Source organism: Saimiri boliviensis, chromosome 11 (assembly GCF_048565385.1).
Source record: "Saimiri boliviensis isolate mSaiBol1 chromosome 11, mSaiBol1.pri, whole genome shotgun sequence".
NCBI classification, from domain to species: Eukaryota; Metazoa; Chordata; class Mammalia; order Primates; family Cebidae; genus Saimiri; species Saimiri boliviensis.
Window position 1 is genome coordinate 62516126 of NC_133459.1, and position 18282 is coordinate 62534407.

An 18282-nucleotide genomic window follows, 5' to 3' on the forward strand; every position below is an offset into this window, starting at 1 on the left:
TGATAATAAAAAAAGTTAAATCAAACTTAGCATGGACCGGACGTAGGTCTAAATATTAACTCATTAAAAATTTGCAATAACATGGTAAGTACAATTATTATCCCGTTTTATAGATGAAGGAATCAAGGCACAAAGTTAAATGTTGTATCCAGGGTCACACAGCTGGTAAGTGGAGAAGGCAGGATTCCAATTCAGACCGTCTGGCTACAGAGGCCACGTGTGTAATCAGCCACCACACTGCTTTGTGTCTGTGGTGGCATTCACAGTAAAGGCAAAAGAGTCTAGCAAAGAAATGACCGTAGTGGTCAGGCAAGGTTTTGGGGGAAGTGGGGCCTGCAACAGGCTTTTTAGAAAAGAAAGGATTTCAGACCTTCCCATCTCTATAGTGAGTACTTTAGAAGGACAATCTTTTGTTTTGGTTTCTCTGACTTTTAGCACAATAAGTATTCTAAGAATGATAGAATATTGGAGGAACAAAAGTATTGGGCAAGAATGTAAATGGTTTCAGGAGTGGACATTGAGTAAACCTATTTAACTAAAGTGATGCTATCACATGGAGAAGTAGCAAGAGATCATGTCAGGAAAGCGAGTTAGGACCAGATTACAAATGCTCTAAGTACCAGGCGGTAGCCTCTGCCGTAGTGCTTCTGACACCCTAATCTTCACAGAAATCACAGGGGTCTTGTTAAATGCACATGCTGATTCAGTAGGTCTGAGATGGACCCAAGAGTCTGCATTTGCAGTAAGTTTGGGTGATGCTGACGGTGCTGGTCCTCAGACCACAGTTTGAGTATCAAGACTCTAGGCAGCAGCAAGAAACCATTTTGGGTCTGAGTTGAGGGAAAGGGATAGGGGAGTGATGGAAAGTTGCCTATGGCACCTCCTTTGAGTTGCAGCCAACAATTTGAAGGATATATAGACCTACAATATTTTATTTAATTTGTTTATAGAACCTTTTTCTATATGCCCCATCCCTCCTTTCCGATGTGAAGCTGTCTTGCCTGAAGAAATGTTTTAAACCACCTTATTCCTGTCTTTCATACAGAGCAAGGCTAAAGAGCTGCCTCTCTCTGCTGTACGTTTTATGGAAGAACTGGGTGAGTGTGCCTTTGGAAAAATCTATAAAGGCCATCTCTATCTCCCAGGCATGGACCATGCTCAGCTGGTTGCTATCAAGACCTTGAAAGACTATAACAACCCCCAGCAATGGACAGAATTTCAACAAGAAGCCTCTCTAATGGCAGAACTGCACCACCCCAATATCGTCTGCCTTCTAGGTGCCGTCACTCAGGAACAACCTGTGTGCATGCTTTTTGAGTATATGAATCAGGGAGATCTCCATGAGTTTCTCATCATGCGATCCCCACACTCTGACGTTGGCTGCAGCAGTGACGAAGATGGGACTGTGAAGTCCAGCCTGGACCATGGAGATTTTCTGCACATTGCAATTCAGATTGCAGCCGGCATGGAATACCTGTCTAGTCACTTCTTTGTCCACAAGGACCTTGCAGCTCGCAATATTTTAATCGGAGAGCAACTTCATGTAAAGATTTCAGACTTGGGGCTTTCCAGAGAAATTTACTCCGCTGATTACTACAGGGTCCAGAGTAAGTCCTTGCTGCCCATTCGCTGGATGCCCCCTGAAGCCATCATGTATGGCAAATTCTCTTCTGATTCAGATATCTGGTCCTTTGGGGTTGTCTTGTGGGAGATTTTCAGTTTCGGACTCCAGCCATATTATGGATTCAGTAACCAGGAAGTGATTGAGATGGTGAGAAAACGGCAGCTCTTACCATGCTCGGAAGACTGCCCCCCCAGAATGTACAGCCTCATGACAGAGTGCTGGAATGAGATTCCTTCCAGGAGACCAAGATTTAAAGATATTCACGTCCGGCTTCGGTCCTGGGAGGGACTCTCAAGTCATACCAGCTCTACTACTCCTTCTGGGGGAAATGCCACCACACAGACAACCTCCCTCAGTGCCAGCCCAGTGAGTAATCTCAGTAACCCCAGATATCCTAATTACATGTTTCCAAGCCAGGGTATTACACCACAGGGCCAGATTGCTGGTTTCATCGGCCCGCCAATACCTCAGAACCAGCGATTCATTCCCATCAATGGATACCCAATACCTCCTGGATATGCAGCGTTCCCAGCTGCCCACTATCAGCCAACAGGTCCTCCCAGAGTGATTCAGCACTGCCCGCCTCCCAAGAGTCGGTCCCCAAGCAGTGCCAGTGGGTCGACTAGCACTGGCCATGTGACTAGCTTGCCCTCCTCAGGATCCAATCAGGAAGCAAATATTCCTTTACTACCACACATGTCGATTCCAAATCATCCTGGTGGAATGGGTATCACTGTTTTTGGCAACAAGTCTCAAAAACCCTACAAAATTGACTCAAAGCAACCATCTTTGCTGGGAGACTCCAATATTCATGGACACACCGAATCTATTATTTCTGCAGAACTGTAAAATGTAAATGTGGTATGCAGGACAAACTAGACAGCCGTAGAAAAGATTTCTATTCAAATGTTTTTATTAAAGTAAGGTTCTCATTTAGCAGACATCGCAACAAGTATCTTCTGTGAAGTTTGACTGTGTCTTACCAAGCAGGACAGACACTAGCCAGAAAACAAAAAAAAATGAAAATATTGTGGGATATGCACTCCATTGGAGTGCATGACATGGCATTGGGACTGGAACATGTGGTTTCAAGTACTGAAAACTGCAAACCAGTGAAGAGGAAAAGAACCTTGTGATTAAATGTAAAACCAAAAGTCAAATGGTGCTTTGTGTTTTAGCCTTCAGTCACCACGACTGGTCTCTCCCCCAAATGTATATACACCATAGCATTTGTCTACCTGCTGTCTTTTCTTCAGGACAGATATTCAGGAATTATATTGATTCAGTTAAGACTCTGTGCATGTTCTTATGGAAGTGATGTTCAGAATCAATGAAGAAGCTTCAGGCCAAATTTGAAACCCTGGAGGGAAACGAGCCATAACACAAGTATAACGAACCCTGAAGCCTTCCATGTCATTGGGCTTCTTTGGGAAGGTGTAGAGTGTGCCTTTTTGTGAATCCTCCTGTGATCCTGAGGGTCTTTCCCACAGTTTCTCACAGCATATTTACATAGCCCTTGAAATAACACAGGGCATCAGACCATAAGAAGGCTAGATGTGGATGCTAGAATTGATTGTTGCTTGATAGTTCACTTTGCTGGATTAGGAATGAGGCACCAAAGGAAGCACCGTGAGGAAAATGGCCCCACAGCCTAGATCAGCATCTGTGGGATCCCATGGGGACAGCCCCCAAAGGAGTTTTCTGGAACCAGTAACACTGAAAAATAAGTGTGTGGCTACAGATGAGCACAATCACCCCTTGCAACTCCCTGTTTACAAGTTGTCCGAAGCATTGGGGTGCTTATGGTCAACGGACTCTAGGGAAGTAGGAAACTCCATGATGATACCAATGTCTAGTAATTTTAGTTTCTCTCCCTTTTGTTTCTGTGCTAGAAATGTTCACAGCTTTGATTCCAGCCCCCAAAATTATAACAGTATATTCATACAGTTAGTTGGAATCCAAAGGCAATGACTTCTATTTTGCAAAATATGATGGTCTTCCTACAAAACAAGTACTGAGTTCTCATTTCAAAAGTTACCAAGAACTGAATTCTTTAACTAGCAAACAGAAACAACATGATCATTTTTGCCTCAGTGGGATGTTTCATATGTGCATCTCATGGCATTTACCTGCCAACCATCTTTGCCAAGTTTAGAATTCTTATGGGTTTCAAGTTCTATATAGAAAGTAATTTTATTTTTGATTTTTCTGTTGTTAAAAAAAAAACTTCTTTATTCTAAGAACAATGTCTCAAAGTTTCATTTTTATTTCAAAGGTATAGGAGACTTGTAAAGAGACTTACAGGATATAAAAGTAGTTCCTGGAAATGATATTTGATAAGGAAAATATAAGATAATTAAAAACACATTGATGTTTTCATTTTTTAATACAACTAGCCTGAGTAATCAAGAAAATATGTTTACCAAAATGCATTGCAATTTTCCCAAACCTGAGTCTTCAGATAGCAATCATGAACTTACAGGTACTGTGAACTCAAAGAATTGGCTATATTCAGATTTCTGGAGATAAATTAAGACATATTTTTGTGGCATAAATAAGCTGATTCAGAAGTTACATTTCTTTAGGTAGAGGAGAATATTTGTATCCTTTTGTTGCTATGCAACTGTTTAATGATGAAACTTCAAACCACAATTTTGTATATCATATGACAATCAGTTGTTTTCCAAGAATATTTATTATTTTAAGAACACAATTTCAGTGAATCTTGAGTTTTTCTAGGAGTCCCTTAAAGGGAAATTAGCATTCCATGAGCCAGTAAAATACTTACTCTGGTAAAACATTATTATGGTTAAAAAGTAAATTCAAGTTAGTTTTTTATAAAGAACTATTAACATTTATTTTAAACATTTTATAACTGAAAACATTAAGGTGAGCAAATGAAATTTCAAAACCACTTGTAATAAAGTATTTTATAATCGCACTGTGATACTATATAACACAGTCTCTTTTGTATCAAAATAGTATTTTTTTCACAAACTGAAAAATATCTTTTCCTTTGTTGACAATGTTTTGTAAGATGACTTTATTTTCAGATCTTTTTCTCTTTTTTTGCACAAAACTATGCTTATGGTTTGTGTCACAGAAGTGAAAATATATGCATTTTTATATCTTGTCTGTTTTTGTTTCCTTTGTTTTTAACTTGATATAAATTTTCTTCAAATATATAATGGCAATTTTCAAATCTCTCACCCTACCATATCTTTCCTTATTTTCACTGCATGCATTTAATCACTGTATTACTTAATGTTTGATTTGTTATTATGGGCATTTCAAATAGAGAAGCATTGAATTGTAATGACAAAAAAGCTATTTTATATTAAGGATATATGCATTTGTATTTCACACACCAGAGATGATATTAAACACTGATTATTTTATGCTGCTGTTTATTAAAAATGTTTACTATAAAATATTATTTCCTGAATATTGCTGTCCTAGAGGCATTTGGGAAATTTTAAAATTTATATTTCATAGAAAGAGTAATCACAATTCCTATTTGCTGTTATTTCATTAAATTTTTTTTTTCAGTAGGCTTTTAAAACAGACTTGAGCATTCTTTTGCTAACAACCATAGGTGGAGAGGTGAATCCTAGTGATTTCATAACTGAATACTATCCACCTATATATGGCAAGCTTTGAATTTTGGGGGGGAGGGGGCAGGGAAGAGAGAAAAAAAAAGAGAAAGAAAGAAATTAAAGAATGAAAGAGAAAGAAAGAGGAAGAGAAAGAGGGGGAGAGAACAGGAGTCTTGCTTTATTGCCCAGGCTAGAATGCAGTCTAAAAATGGGTATTGAAAACCTCTTTTATGCCAATAATTGTGCTTAACAATGGAGACAGGAAGAAATGAGGGAAGAAAATAACAAGCAGCCAACGAATATTTCATTTAAAGCCTTGAAATGCTATACAATTACTGAGGAGTGATTTAATTCCAGTTATGTAGTCACTTTTAGAGTAGGTGTGATGTGGTACTGATAAGAATGTATGTTTTGTGGATTTGGAGTGGAGAGTTCTGTAAATGTTTATTTAGTTTACTTGTTCCGGGTCCGAGTTCAAGTCCTGTATATCCTTGTTAGTTTTCTGTCACATTGATCTGTCTAATATTGACAATGTGATGTTAAAGCCTCCCACTATTATTGTGTGGGAGTCTAAGTCTCTTTATAAGTCATTAAGAACTTGCCTTATGTATCTGGGTGCTCCTGTATTGCGTGCATATATATTTAGGATCGTTAGTTCTTCTTGTTGCATTGATCCTTTTACCATTATGTAATGACCTTCTTTGCCTCTTTTGATCTTTGTTGCTTTAAAGTCTATTTTATCAGAAACTAGGATTACAACTACTGCTTTTTTTTTTACTCTCCATTTGGTTAGTAAATCTTCCTCCATCCCTTTGTTTTGAGTCTTTGTGTATCCTTGCATGTGTGATGGGTCTGGATGCAGCATACCAAAGGGTTTTGGCTTTTTGTCCAATTTGCCTATCTGTGTCTTTTGATTGGGGCATTTAGTTTATTTAAATTTAGGATTAATAACAATATATGTTAGTTTAATACTGCCATTTGATGCTAGCTGGCTGTTTTGCTCATTAGTTGATGTAGAGTCTTCATTATGTTGATGCTCTTTACTTTTTGGTATATTTTTGGAATGGCTAATACTGGTTGTTCCTTTCTATGTGTAGTGCTTCTTTCAGATGCTCTTGTAAAGCAGGCCTCATGGTGATGAAATCTCTGAGTACTTGCTTGTTCACAAAAGATTTTATTTTTCCTTCACTTATGAAGCTTACTTTGGCTGGATATTAAATTCTGGGTTGAAAGTTCTTTTCTTTAAGGATGTTGAATATTGGCCCCCACTCTCTTCTGGCTTATTGGATTTCTGCTGAGAGATCTGCTGTAAGTCTGATAGGCTTCCCTTTGTGGGTAACCGGACCTTTCTCTCTGGCTGCCCTTAGCATTTTCTCCTTCATTTCAACCCTGGTGAATCTGACAATTATGTGCCTTGAGGTTGCTCTTCTTGAGGAATATTTGTGGTGTTCTCCGTATTACCTGGAGTTGAATATTGTCCTGCCTTGTTAGGTTAGGAAAGTTTTCCTGAATAATATCCTGAAGAATATTTTCCAACTTGGATTCATTCTCTTCGTCACATTCAGGTACACCTATCAAACGTAGATTAGGGCTTTTCACATAGCCCCATATTTCTTGGAGACTTTGCTCATTCTTTTTTACCCTTCTTTCTCTAATCTTGTCTTCTCATTTTATTTCATTGAGTTGGTCTTCGACCTCTGATATCCTTTCTTCTGCTTGATCAATGTGACTGTTAAAACTTGTGCATACTTTGCAAAGTTCTCGTATTATGTTTTTCAGCTCCATTAATTCACTTATATTTCTCTCTAAATTGTCTATTCTCGTTAGCATTTCATCAAACCTTTTTTCAAGGTTCTCAGTTTCTTTGCATTGGGTTAGAACATATTCTTTTAGCTCACAGAAGTTTCTTATTATCCACCTTCTGAAGCCTGATTCTAACAATTCATCACACTCATTCTCCATCAGGCCTTGTTCCCTTGCTGATGAGGAGCTGTGATCCCCTGAAGGAGGAGAGGCAGTCTGGTTTCAGATGTTTTCAGCCTTTCTGTGCTGGTTTATTCCCATCTTTGTGGATTTATCCACCTGTCGTCTTTGTAATTGCTGACTTTCAGATTGGGTCTCTGAGTGGACATCCAGCTTGGTGGTGATGTTATTTCTGTTTCCTTGTTTTCCTTCGGTGCATGCCCCTCCCCAACAGAGCTGGACCTTCCTGGGTTCAGCTGTGTTTGCTATGAAACTCTGAACTGTCAGCATTTCCAATTGCTGTTTTTTTGTGGGAGTGGGACCAGCCAGGACCCATCACCTGGCTCCCCGCCTCAGAGCCCCCTTTTTTCTTTTCCTAATTGAATGATTGATTCTCTCCCAGGTGCCCCAGTCGCCCGCCGAAAAGGCGCTGGGATCTATGCAATTTCCTGTGTGGTGACTGCACCAGCTGAAACAGCAGTGCCGAGATTAGTGGCACTTTTCTGCCCGGGAATCTCCCGGTCTGGCTCCCAGCTTCACCCCCTCTTTCAATCAGCTGAATGGGCGACTCTGCCTTCCTGGAGCTCCAAACACCAACCAAAAGGGCACCGAGTCCTGCATACTCCACACAGAACCGCCATGCCAGGTTGCCGTGCCGGCCAAAAGAGTTGCGCTGGTGACCCGTGGGGCTCCTCCGCCTGGTCCGTAGGCAACAAAAATTCATCTGGAAGTCTGACCTCCACTCACTCCCTGCACCTTCACTGGGAGCTGCAATCCTGAGCTGCTGCTAGTTGGTGGCCATCTTGGATCTCTCTCCCAGCTTTGAATTTTTAAAATCAAAATAATATATTGAATAGTTACAACCAATGAAATGCAAAAAAAAAATTTGATTTTAAGAATACAGTTGCCTCATTTTCTGCCTTGATGTTTCCACATAACCTTAGATATCAAAAGTCACCTCTTTGGACTCTAAAGAAAAAGAGTCTATGTACATCTTATTATGTCCAACTTAGCCTCCTACCATACTGATAAAATAGATGTGGCCATTTAATTGTCACAACTTATCTTTATGACCTTATTTGCCCAAAAAAAAGAGTTCCTAACCTGGCAATTAATACACACGGTCAAGGAAAATGAATACCATTATGAAAGTTCAAAGAACTTGTCCATTTCTGCTATTTAAAATAGAAGTACAATAAAACTCTCAGTGCCTTATCCATCTGTTTTAGGTGCAGCTCTTATCACCACCTCAACAATCGAACTCAGTAAGGCAATCCCTTCACATGGCGGTGAGATCCATGTCAGGCTGGGTTTCTCCCTCTCACTTGAATTCCTCAGCCTGCCCTTCACTCCCATTTCCTTCTTATGTCTCCTACACTCTTGATTCTCCCACCATCCCCAATCTCTTCAACACTGAGATTCCCTTAATTCCCTCATCACCAATATCTGCAAACTCCTAGCATCACCTTCCCGTAATGCCTACTACAATACTGAATAAAGAGAAACTCTTTTTATCTACCCATCTTCAAAGATGATTACCTAGCCCAGTAGTTCTCAAAGTGTGGTTCCCAGGCAAAGAAACGGCAGCACCCTGGAACTGGTTAGAAATACAAATTATCAGCTGGGCGCGGTGGCTCACGCATGTAATCCCAAAATTTTGGGAGGCCAGGGCAGGCAGATCATGAAGTCAAGAGATTGAAACCATCCTGGCCAACACGGTGAAACCCCATCTCTACTAAAAGAATACAAAAATTAGCTGGCGTGGTGGGGCACGCCAGCTATTTGGGAGGCTGAAGCGGGAGAATTGCTTGAACCTGGGAGGCAGAGGTTGCAGTGAGCTGAGATCATGCCACTGAACTCCAGCCTGGTGACAGAGCGAGACTCCATCTCAAATTTAAAAATAAATGAATAAGAAAGAATGCAAATTATCAAGCCCTGTTTAGAAGTACTAAATCAAGGGATCCAAGGGAGGTGCTGGGGTGAAGTTCATCCTCTTAATTTAGACAGCATTTTTTTTTCAGCCAATAGCTCAAATACTAAAGAGGAAATTCTGGGGGTAAGACCCAGAAATTTGAGTTTTAACAAGCACTCGTGATTCTGATATACTCTAAAGATCAAGAACTGATCTAATTTAAAGGCATGGGGGTGGAAGATCATTACATTTTTAGTAATGCGTATATAAGCATTTAATAACATTTTAGCCCTTTTATTCCCCTTCAAAGAAAATCAAGTTTTGTTTTACTTTAAAATTCAGCACAAAAAGCTGTGTTAGCCATTTGACAATTAGCTTTATTTTTTGAAGTTGTTCCCTTGGATAGAAAACTGACAACATCTCATCTTTGTGATGAAGATATTACTCATCAGTTCACCTGAGACCTAAATTCTTGGATAGTGGCCATGTTTTCCTTCATACTTCAAGCTCAGAGAAGTCGGTCTCTTAGTACACGATTTTTTGACCCTCGAACTGATGATTAACAACAACAACAACAACAACAACAAAAATCCCTTCTGTGTTGCAACTTAACTAAGATAAGGTCAAGGATAGGCTGGTCTTTGGGAGGAGGGACAGGCCCAGCCCTAGTAAGCATCAAGCAGGAAGCTGCTGCAGGGGCTCCCCTCCCTCCCTTGCACTTCCTGTGATGCCCTAACCCAGCTGGCTGGATGCAGACACCTGTGGCTTGTACTGTTTTCCTTGGCCAGCTGTAGTCCATCATCAGTCCCTGGCTGGCCATGAGTGCTCCTCTGCTCCGGCTTTGCTCTCCTCTGCCTTTAAAGGGCTGAAAGCTCTGAGGAAAGACAGAAAGAGGGATCCAAGGGAGGTGCTGGGATGCAGTTCCTACTCTTCTTAACTTATACACCAATAGCTCTAATGCTAAAGAGGAAGTGCTGAATTAGAAGAGAAGGAACAAGGGAGCACACACAAGAAAGGGTTTTTGCAGCCAAAGTATGACTGCACTGAAGTTTGTTACCATAAATGCCAACAGTATTAGGACACTTTTAGTTTAAGAAAGGGAGAGCCTTACAAACCATCAGAGCACTCAAGGTCAATGTAATCCTCTGGGAAATTAGGCTGGGAAGGCTTAAAAATCTAGACATAGAGAGGGAGAAGATCTGTTGATGTATTTATGACTAGTTAAATCTTAAGCAAGTATAAATTGTTTACTCACAAACAAGTACCATAACATTTGCTGACTGGGCTTGGCAAGATACCTTCCCAAATGACTGTGTTAGTAAATACAGTCATGCGTCACTTAACAAAGGGGATACATTCTGAGAAATGTCCTTAGGTGATTTTGTCACTGTGCAAACATTACAGTGTACAATTACACACACTTAGATGGTACAGCCTACTACACACCTAGGCTATATAGAGTATGGCCTCCTGCTCCCAAGCTACAAACCTGTACAGCATGTTACGGTACTGAACACTGCAGGCCGTTGTAATACAATGGCAAGTATTTGTGAATCTAAGCACTTATCATGAATGGAGCTTGTAAGACTGGAAGTTGCTCTGGGTGAGTCAGTGAGTGGTGAGTGAATGTGAAGGCCTAGGACATTATTGTACACTGCTGTCAACTTTATAAACACTGTACATTTAAATTGCACTAAATTTATTTAAAAATTCTTCAATCATAAATTAACCTTTTTATTTATGAACTTATTTTTTTAACTTTTTGACTCTTGTAATAACATTTAGCTTCAAACACGTACAGTCGTGCAAAAATATTTTCTTTATATCTTTATGTGCTTCTTTCTATTTTTAATTTTTTAGATTTACTTTTTAAACTTTTTTGTTAAAGACTGAGACACAAACAGAGACTAGCCTAGGCCTGCACAGGATTAGGATCATCAGTATCACTGTCTTCCTCCCCCACATCTTGTCCCACTGGAAGGTCTTCCGGGACAACAGCACGTGTGGAGCCGTCATCTCCTATGACAGCAGCGCCTTCTGGAATACCTCCTGAAGGATCTGCCTGAGGCTGTTTACAGTTAACTTTTTTTTAGTAAGTAGAAGGAGTACAATATAAAATAACAATCAAAAGCATAGTACAGCAAGTACATAAGCCACTAACATAGTTGTTTATTTTCAAGTATTACACACTGTACATAATTGGATATTCTATACTCTTATGCGACTGGCAGCACAGTACATTTGTTTACACCAGCATCACCACAAACGTGAGTAATGCATTGCACTCACAATGTTATGATGGCTATGACATCATGAGGTGATGGGAATTTTTCAGCTCCATTGGTATCTTTTGGGACCACTGTTTTAACTGTGGCCTGTTGTTGACAGGAATGTCATTATGCTATGTGTTACTGAACTGAATTCTTATCTAATAATGCTTAAGAGAAAGGCCCTTTAAAATGCCCCTCTTTAAAATTAGATGGGATGTTACTTACACTTTGAAAAAGGACAATGTCTTGACCTCCTGAAATAAAGATAATTCAGAGAATATTCAATTTGAAGGAAAGCAGTTTTAAATGTCCGTCTTCATGGACTTGTGCTCCCAACTGTAAATCCAAACATACACAAAACAACAGAACTACATACACAAAGCCATAGACTAATGCTTAAGCTCTGCCCAGCCTTACAGGAATATGGACCTTGCATCAGAAATAAGTACAGGACAAACCCCATCCTCTGGCAGGTGCTCCTTACCTACTGCAATCCTTGGGCATTAGAAAAAAATTAGTCTAATTATCATTTGGGCCCATTCTAATACATCCCTGAAAGGCTTCTTTTGGGTCTACACTCACTAAAATCACTTAAAAGGGACTGAAACTCCCTAAGGGCATAATCTAGGTAGTTTACCAAGAGTCAGTCTCATAAGACTAACTAATATTCAGAAAAAATGACAGTTTAGGACTTATTTTTCTTTCCAGAGTTCACTGGGAATTGATTTTAACCTATGGATTTCAAACTGAGCCATTCCAAATTGGCCAATATTGACTGTATTGGTCAGCTTGGCTGTGGTAATAAACAACTCCAAGATCTCAGTGGCTTGCCTTTCAAGAGCAAATGTTTATTTCTCACTCATGTCCATCAACAGAAGTAGGTCTGCTGCAGTGGCCCTGCTTCCAGGTCTCTGAAGGACGAAGTGTTCTCATGGCAGAGGGAAACAGCAAGAGGCGGAACTGAAACACAATCACTCGAAAACTTCTCTCCGGACAAGCCAGATGTCACATCCTCTCAGTCAACACAAATTCTGAGGCCAAACCTGACTGCAGGACATGGACGTATCTCCGCCTGCTGAGAGGTACAGTGAGTTGCATAGTCATAAGCAGGAATATAAAATCTTCTTGCAGGGAAGGAAGTGAATAGTTGGGAACAATAATACAATCCGCCATGCAGCTGAATATCTGAGTGAATAGGGAATACACCTGTGTAGCAAACCCAGGTGTAAGGGAAATGGCCATGCTTTAGTCAGCCTTCAGGTTTCTTCCTGCCCAAGCAAGACGTTTAGGAGGCTTGTAAGAAATGCCCGGTGTGTGCTCAGGCATACCCTAAACGGAGGCAGCTGCCCAGTGTTACACAAGTGACGATAGGGCAAGTGCCCTTGACTGGATGGCAAGTAGACTACATCAGGTCACTGCCAAAGTCACAAGGGTATACGCATGTGCTGACAGCTGTGGACATGGCCACAAGCCTGTTGTTCACCTACCCTTGCAGGGTTGCTGACCAACAGCACACCATCCGAGCTCTGCAACACTTACGTGCCCTGGATGGTCGCCCTCTAGGTGTTGAGAGTAATAGGGGAACACATTTCACTGGACAACAGGTACAAAAATGGCCATAACAAATGGACATAAAGCAGGGATTCCATGTACCATACAACCTGCAAGCTGTGGATATGATTCAGTGGTATAACGGGCTCTTAAAAAAGGGGGTTACACTTGCATGTCCCACCCCTGTCTTTGTGGGGCTGGAGTTCCAGGCTGGACCTGGTACTTCAAACCTTGAATGAATAGCCATGGAAAGGTGGCCTGGCCCTGGTGGAGGCTTTGTTACAGTGGGCTGCCATCCCCATCCAGTTGCAGATAAATATACCACGGATGACCTCCTCCAACCAGGTACGGGGACAAATGGTAACATGTTATTACCAGCCCCAACGCCTCCAAAGGCAGAGGAACAGAAAACCTGGCTGTGGCCTTGGATAATTCAGATAATATTCAATTTGAAGGAAAGCAGTTTTAAATGTGGTCCCAAAAGATACTAATGGAGCTGAAAAATTCCTATCACCTCATGATGTCATAGCCATCATAACATTGTGAGTGCAATGCATTACTCACAGTGCAGCATGACTCAGTGGTTTTGTAGTGCAGGTGCACAACCCTGCATATTATGTAATCATACCACATGAAGCATAATAGCTGATCACCCATGTGAGCTTGTGCTTGGCTTGGAGCGGCTATTGTCTGTAAAACGTAGAATTACCCTGTTAATGCTGTACATACAGCTCACTTGTGCCCAGAGAGAGAGTAAAGCCATGTGAAAACTGTCTATGATTCCTCAAGTGTTTTTCCAGCTACCCATCACTTGCCCACTGACTTCCCTTGGACCGCAGTTAGAACCTGACACCCGCAACCCATCTCCTTTTCTTTCCTCAAATTCATGGCCGACATCACTAATTGGTTCTCTTCTCAACTGAACTCAGATTCAGCCTTAGAATTTTTAACATACTTGCCTTTACAACCTACCACTCAGAAATGGCACTAGAAATAAAACTTGTTAGCCATCCCTGTACTGGGGCAATAGTTGTCAAACCAGGTTATTATCACAATTGTCTGGGGGAGAATCTAAAAATTCTTAGGACCATTCCAGAATGTACCAGAAAAGATGCCTTAAAAATCTCCTATAAATCCCTGAGACATGGCATATAGCGCTGTAATCTCTAGTTCCTCCTTTTTCCTGGGACTTGGACAAAGAGAATGTGAGCATACAGCATGTATTTTTCAACTGCACTGGCAGATGAGCTAACTGACCTTGAGCAAGTAAGGCAAACTCTATTTCCTTGTGTATCAAATGATATAAATATAGCATTTATACTATTCTGAACACCAAGGTTCTGATGTCAGATTGTCTGGCTTAAATCTCCCCTTCACCCCTTGGTAACCATGTGAACTCATACAAGTTAGCGAACTGCTGTTTCTTCACCTGGAAAAGTATCTATTTTGCAGAATTGTTATGAGATTTAAACAAGATAATTCATGTAATCTGAATAAGAAGAGCATCTGCCATGAAGTCCTCAAAAAACAGTCTATATAATTTTTTCATTTTTCTATAATATTTATCTCAGCATTGGTATGAGCATTTAATGAGAATATATGTGAGTATATGAGAAGTATCTGGGCACATAGTAGGTGCTCAAAGAGTGGTAAGATTGTTATTATTCAATATGTTTTAAACAATTTTTACCAAGGGATACATTATTTTCTAATACGTTAAACAGAGCACCAAACATTCCATTTAATTATTCATGCATATGCCATCACAACACCCAGAGGACTGGTGCCAAGGAGGTGGGGGGTGGGCTTAGCCAGCCCCTCAATAATTTCTATCATCTCCCTTCAAACCACCCCTAATAAATATATACTAAGTAAAAACAGCTTCAAGACACATCCCTAAACCATATGTCATCCCTTAAACCCCCTCTTCCAAGCCTACTACCACCTCAAAGTCTCTCCATCATCCAATTCCATAATTACCCTTGGAGGCAACTGGAAGCACTATAAAAAGGTATATTAATTATGTCTTTTAAACACCGGTATACATATACTGATTGAGTCACAATTGTACTTAGATACTATTGAATGCAGTATCACTCAGCAATTGAAATTCTCATGTGGGGAAATGAATGGAGAGCTGATTTTTCTAAAACACTTCAGTGCATGTAAAGAAGGCAAGCAGGCATTGCTTTCTTTCATCACAGACACCTCTAGAATCATCTCCTAACACAATTCTAAGACTTTTTTATAATTTTGATTATGGGCTTTGAGCACCAGCCTGCCATGGAAATCGAATTGGCTGCTGCCTTTAAACACCAAGCTCCCAAAACAAGTAAACAGCCCTTGCTGACTTGTTCACATAATTCCCACCCTAAAAGGGTCCTTGATGCCCAAGCTAGTCACTACCAGTTTGCCAGGAACTGTCCCAGTTTTAGCACTGAAAAGTTCTTTGTCTCAAGCAAACCAAGTCTGTTGGTCACCCTAACTAAAGCAGAAGCAGCAAAGTAAAAGCCAGTAAGTATTGATTCTGAATTCCTCCCTGTAAACACAAATGCAGATACAAATAGTGATGGAGTGGCCCCTGCCCGTCAGGTGCCTTACAGAGAGAGCCCTAATTATTTTGTAATTAACATACTTCTGAAATGTGGGGGAGTGTACAACTCCAACTTTAAAAAGAGGAACCAAGCATTTCTTGAGCCAAGGCTTTTATAAGCTAAAACAAAATTTTTAAACAAGAAATTTCAGGAATTCAAGTCACTGAACTATGCTGCCCACCTCTTTCTTCCTGTTTGATCTTTGAAGATTAGCATTCAGTATTTTTCATGACATTTATATTGAGGAAGGAATATAAGATTATTAAAAGCAGAGAAACTCAATATTGGGAACTCACATCAAAAGGTCTTCAAGACAAAGAAGAGATCATAGGATTTGAGACCAGAGTTACTAGAAGCATGTGTGCTGCACTTCGTTTTCTAGTTAACAGCATAACCTACGTCAAAATTTGATTTAAAACACTTCTCACCGCTGAGTTGACATTTGGCAATCCTGAGCCTTCTTTTGCTCTGGAGGATGGGGGTTCAAATCCACAGGACGTTAGCACTTTGTACTGCTACATATTTCTGGTGGAGGAGGAAAATAGTCTTTTAGTTTAAGTAAAATGAAAACATCTGTTTGAGTTCTGAGGAAAAGAATTATTTTTACAAAGCGGGGAGAGGATGCCTGCTTGTTAAAGCTGGAGTCAGCCTCAGTAATATTACAAAAGGAAAATAGTTACACTGTCAGTTGCCTTGCCTTGCTCAACTAAGATGAAGAAAATGAGCACTTGAGCCTTACTTTGGTCTTCATTTTTCAGTATTCCATACCCACACTTACCTCTTTACCTTGTCTAAAGTCTTCTGCTAATATCTATAAACTAGTTTCAAGTTCTTTTCACAATAAATCAGGATAAACCCAACTTGGTCAGTGAATAACCTTTTGCCACATAACTTGTCTTGATCAGCAGCTATGAGTTCTAAGTAAGAAGTTGTATTAGTTACCTATTGCTGCATAACAAAATACCCCAAACTTGGTATCTTAAAGCAATATCCACTTATTAGCCTATAGTTCTGTCAGTCTGATCTGGGCATGGCTTGACTGGATTCTCTGTGCAGGGCCTTACAAGGTATTGGCTGGGTTCTACTGTGATCTGGAATTCAGGTCCTTTGCCTAGCTCGTGTGGTTATGGCAAAATTCAGTTCCTTGGAATTCTAGGACTAAGGCCCCAATTCTCTTGCTGGCTGTCAGCTAGTGGTCACTCTCAGCTCTTGGAGGCTACTAACATTCCTTGCCATGTGTCCCCTTCCATTTCCAAAGCTACCAACAGAGAATCTCCCTTACACAGAATCCTTCTCATGCTTTGAGTCACTAACTTCAGGAAGGGCCTAGTCCCATTTAAGGCCTCACTTGATTAGGTCAGGCTTACCCAGAATAATCTCACTTTCTTCAAGTCCAATGTGCCATATAACTTAATCACAGCAGTAAAATCCATCATCTTCACAGTCCAAGGATTGAATATGGAGTAGGGAACCTGGAAGTCATCTTAGAATCTTGCCTACCACAAAAATACAATGCAAGATTTTTCTTTTCAAACTTATAGGTCTTTCTTAGGGGGAAGAACTGGGAGAGAAGGTCCAAGAAATCATATAGTAGTACTTGATTAAATTTACTTTCCCTTAAAGGTACAAAAATATTAAAAGTTAACAGCTAAAAATTATTTTTATAAATTATAATAGTTGGTATTTTCTGAGCTACATACAGAGTACTGCAAGTATATTCATAAGTTGCAGAGGTCAAACTCAGTTCTCTAGGGATTTACAATCTAAAAGAGAAGATAGGACACACATTTAGTTAACAGATATGTACATAGGCACTATTTTTTTTTTAAGTTTTCATAGCAATCGACACAGAAACGTACTGGAGTTAGCAACACGGTGCCCAGTTCCCCTGCTGCCTGCTTTATCTGCTCTGTCTCCTAAGAGGACTGAGCTGGGGCTGGGGATGGGATGGAGCATTGCAGTTGAAGGCATTTCTGGCTTTGGAGCTATCCCTGCTGCCCCTGCACCTGCCACTTGACCTTGCTCAGACACTGGTCGGCCCCTAGTCATCCTGAGACAAGGACAACCATCACTGACACTGGAGGGAGGGTTTGCAGTGAGGCAGCCCTCAGCTGCTCTCAGCCGAGACAGGAAGGATGAGACCCACCACTCCAGGGGCTAAATAAAATCAACACATGAAGAACACGGCTGGTGGCCAGGCCCAGATACCCAAGCAGGCAGCAGAGGTCAACCCCATCCCACAGTGGGCTCCTATTGAGGACTCCTCACAGGGCTGGGGGTGTGGCAAAGGGACACAGCCACATCCAGGGTGCCTGGGCAGGGCCAGCTGAGAGTCAGGGCACCCAGACTGGTCCTGGTCTGGCCTCTGTTCCCCAGCAGCCTGGGGCTGGCACAGGCAGCATAGGAGGGACATAGAGCTGCCCAGCAGTAGCATTGTTTCTAGTCACAGTATTGGCACAGGGGACCCAGGCAGGCCCAGGTCCTGAGGTTCAGCCAGCCCGGGAGAAGGCCAGCCACGGATGGGCACTATTTTATACAGCAGTGGTCTGGCTTTCTTGGGTTTACATTTTCACGGCAGGTAGAAATGCAGCCAGAATGGTTTAAATAAATAAATAACAGCTGGACAAAAATAATCCACAACTATTGAGAGTAGCAATAATTTACTGAAGAAGGCCAGAGAGCTCACTTGTTAGAACATGAGATATTTGTGAGGCAGTGTAGTTCAGTGGCTCAAAGTATGCACTCAGGTTTGCATCCTGGCTCTGTTGCATTC

At 40.9% G+C, this 18282-nt stretch overlaps 1 protein-coding gene across 1 annotated transcript in view; it reads left to right on the forward strand.

Moving 5' to 3' along the window:
* ROR1 (receptor tyrosine kinase like orphan receptor 1) overlaps positions 1-14439 on the forward strand; it is a 415703-nt gene extending 401264 nt beyond the window's left edge. Inside the window, exon 9 of the mRNA XM_039474389.2 lies at positions 1046-14439. Within this exon, the coding sequence (XP_039330323.1) occupies positions 1046-2473 (1428 nt within the window). The 3' untranslated portion in view covers positions 2474-14439. The remainder of the gene's footprint in view (positions 1-1045) is intronic.
* Positions 14440-18282: the final 3843 nt, after the last annotated feature.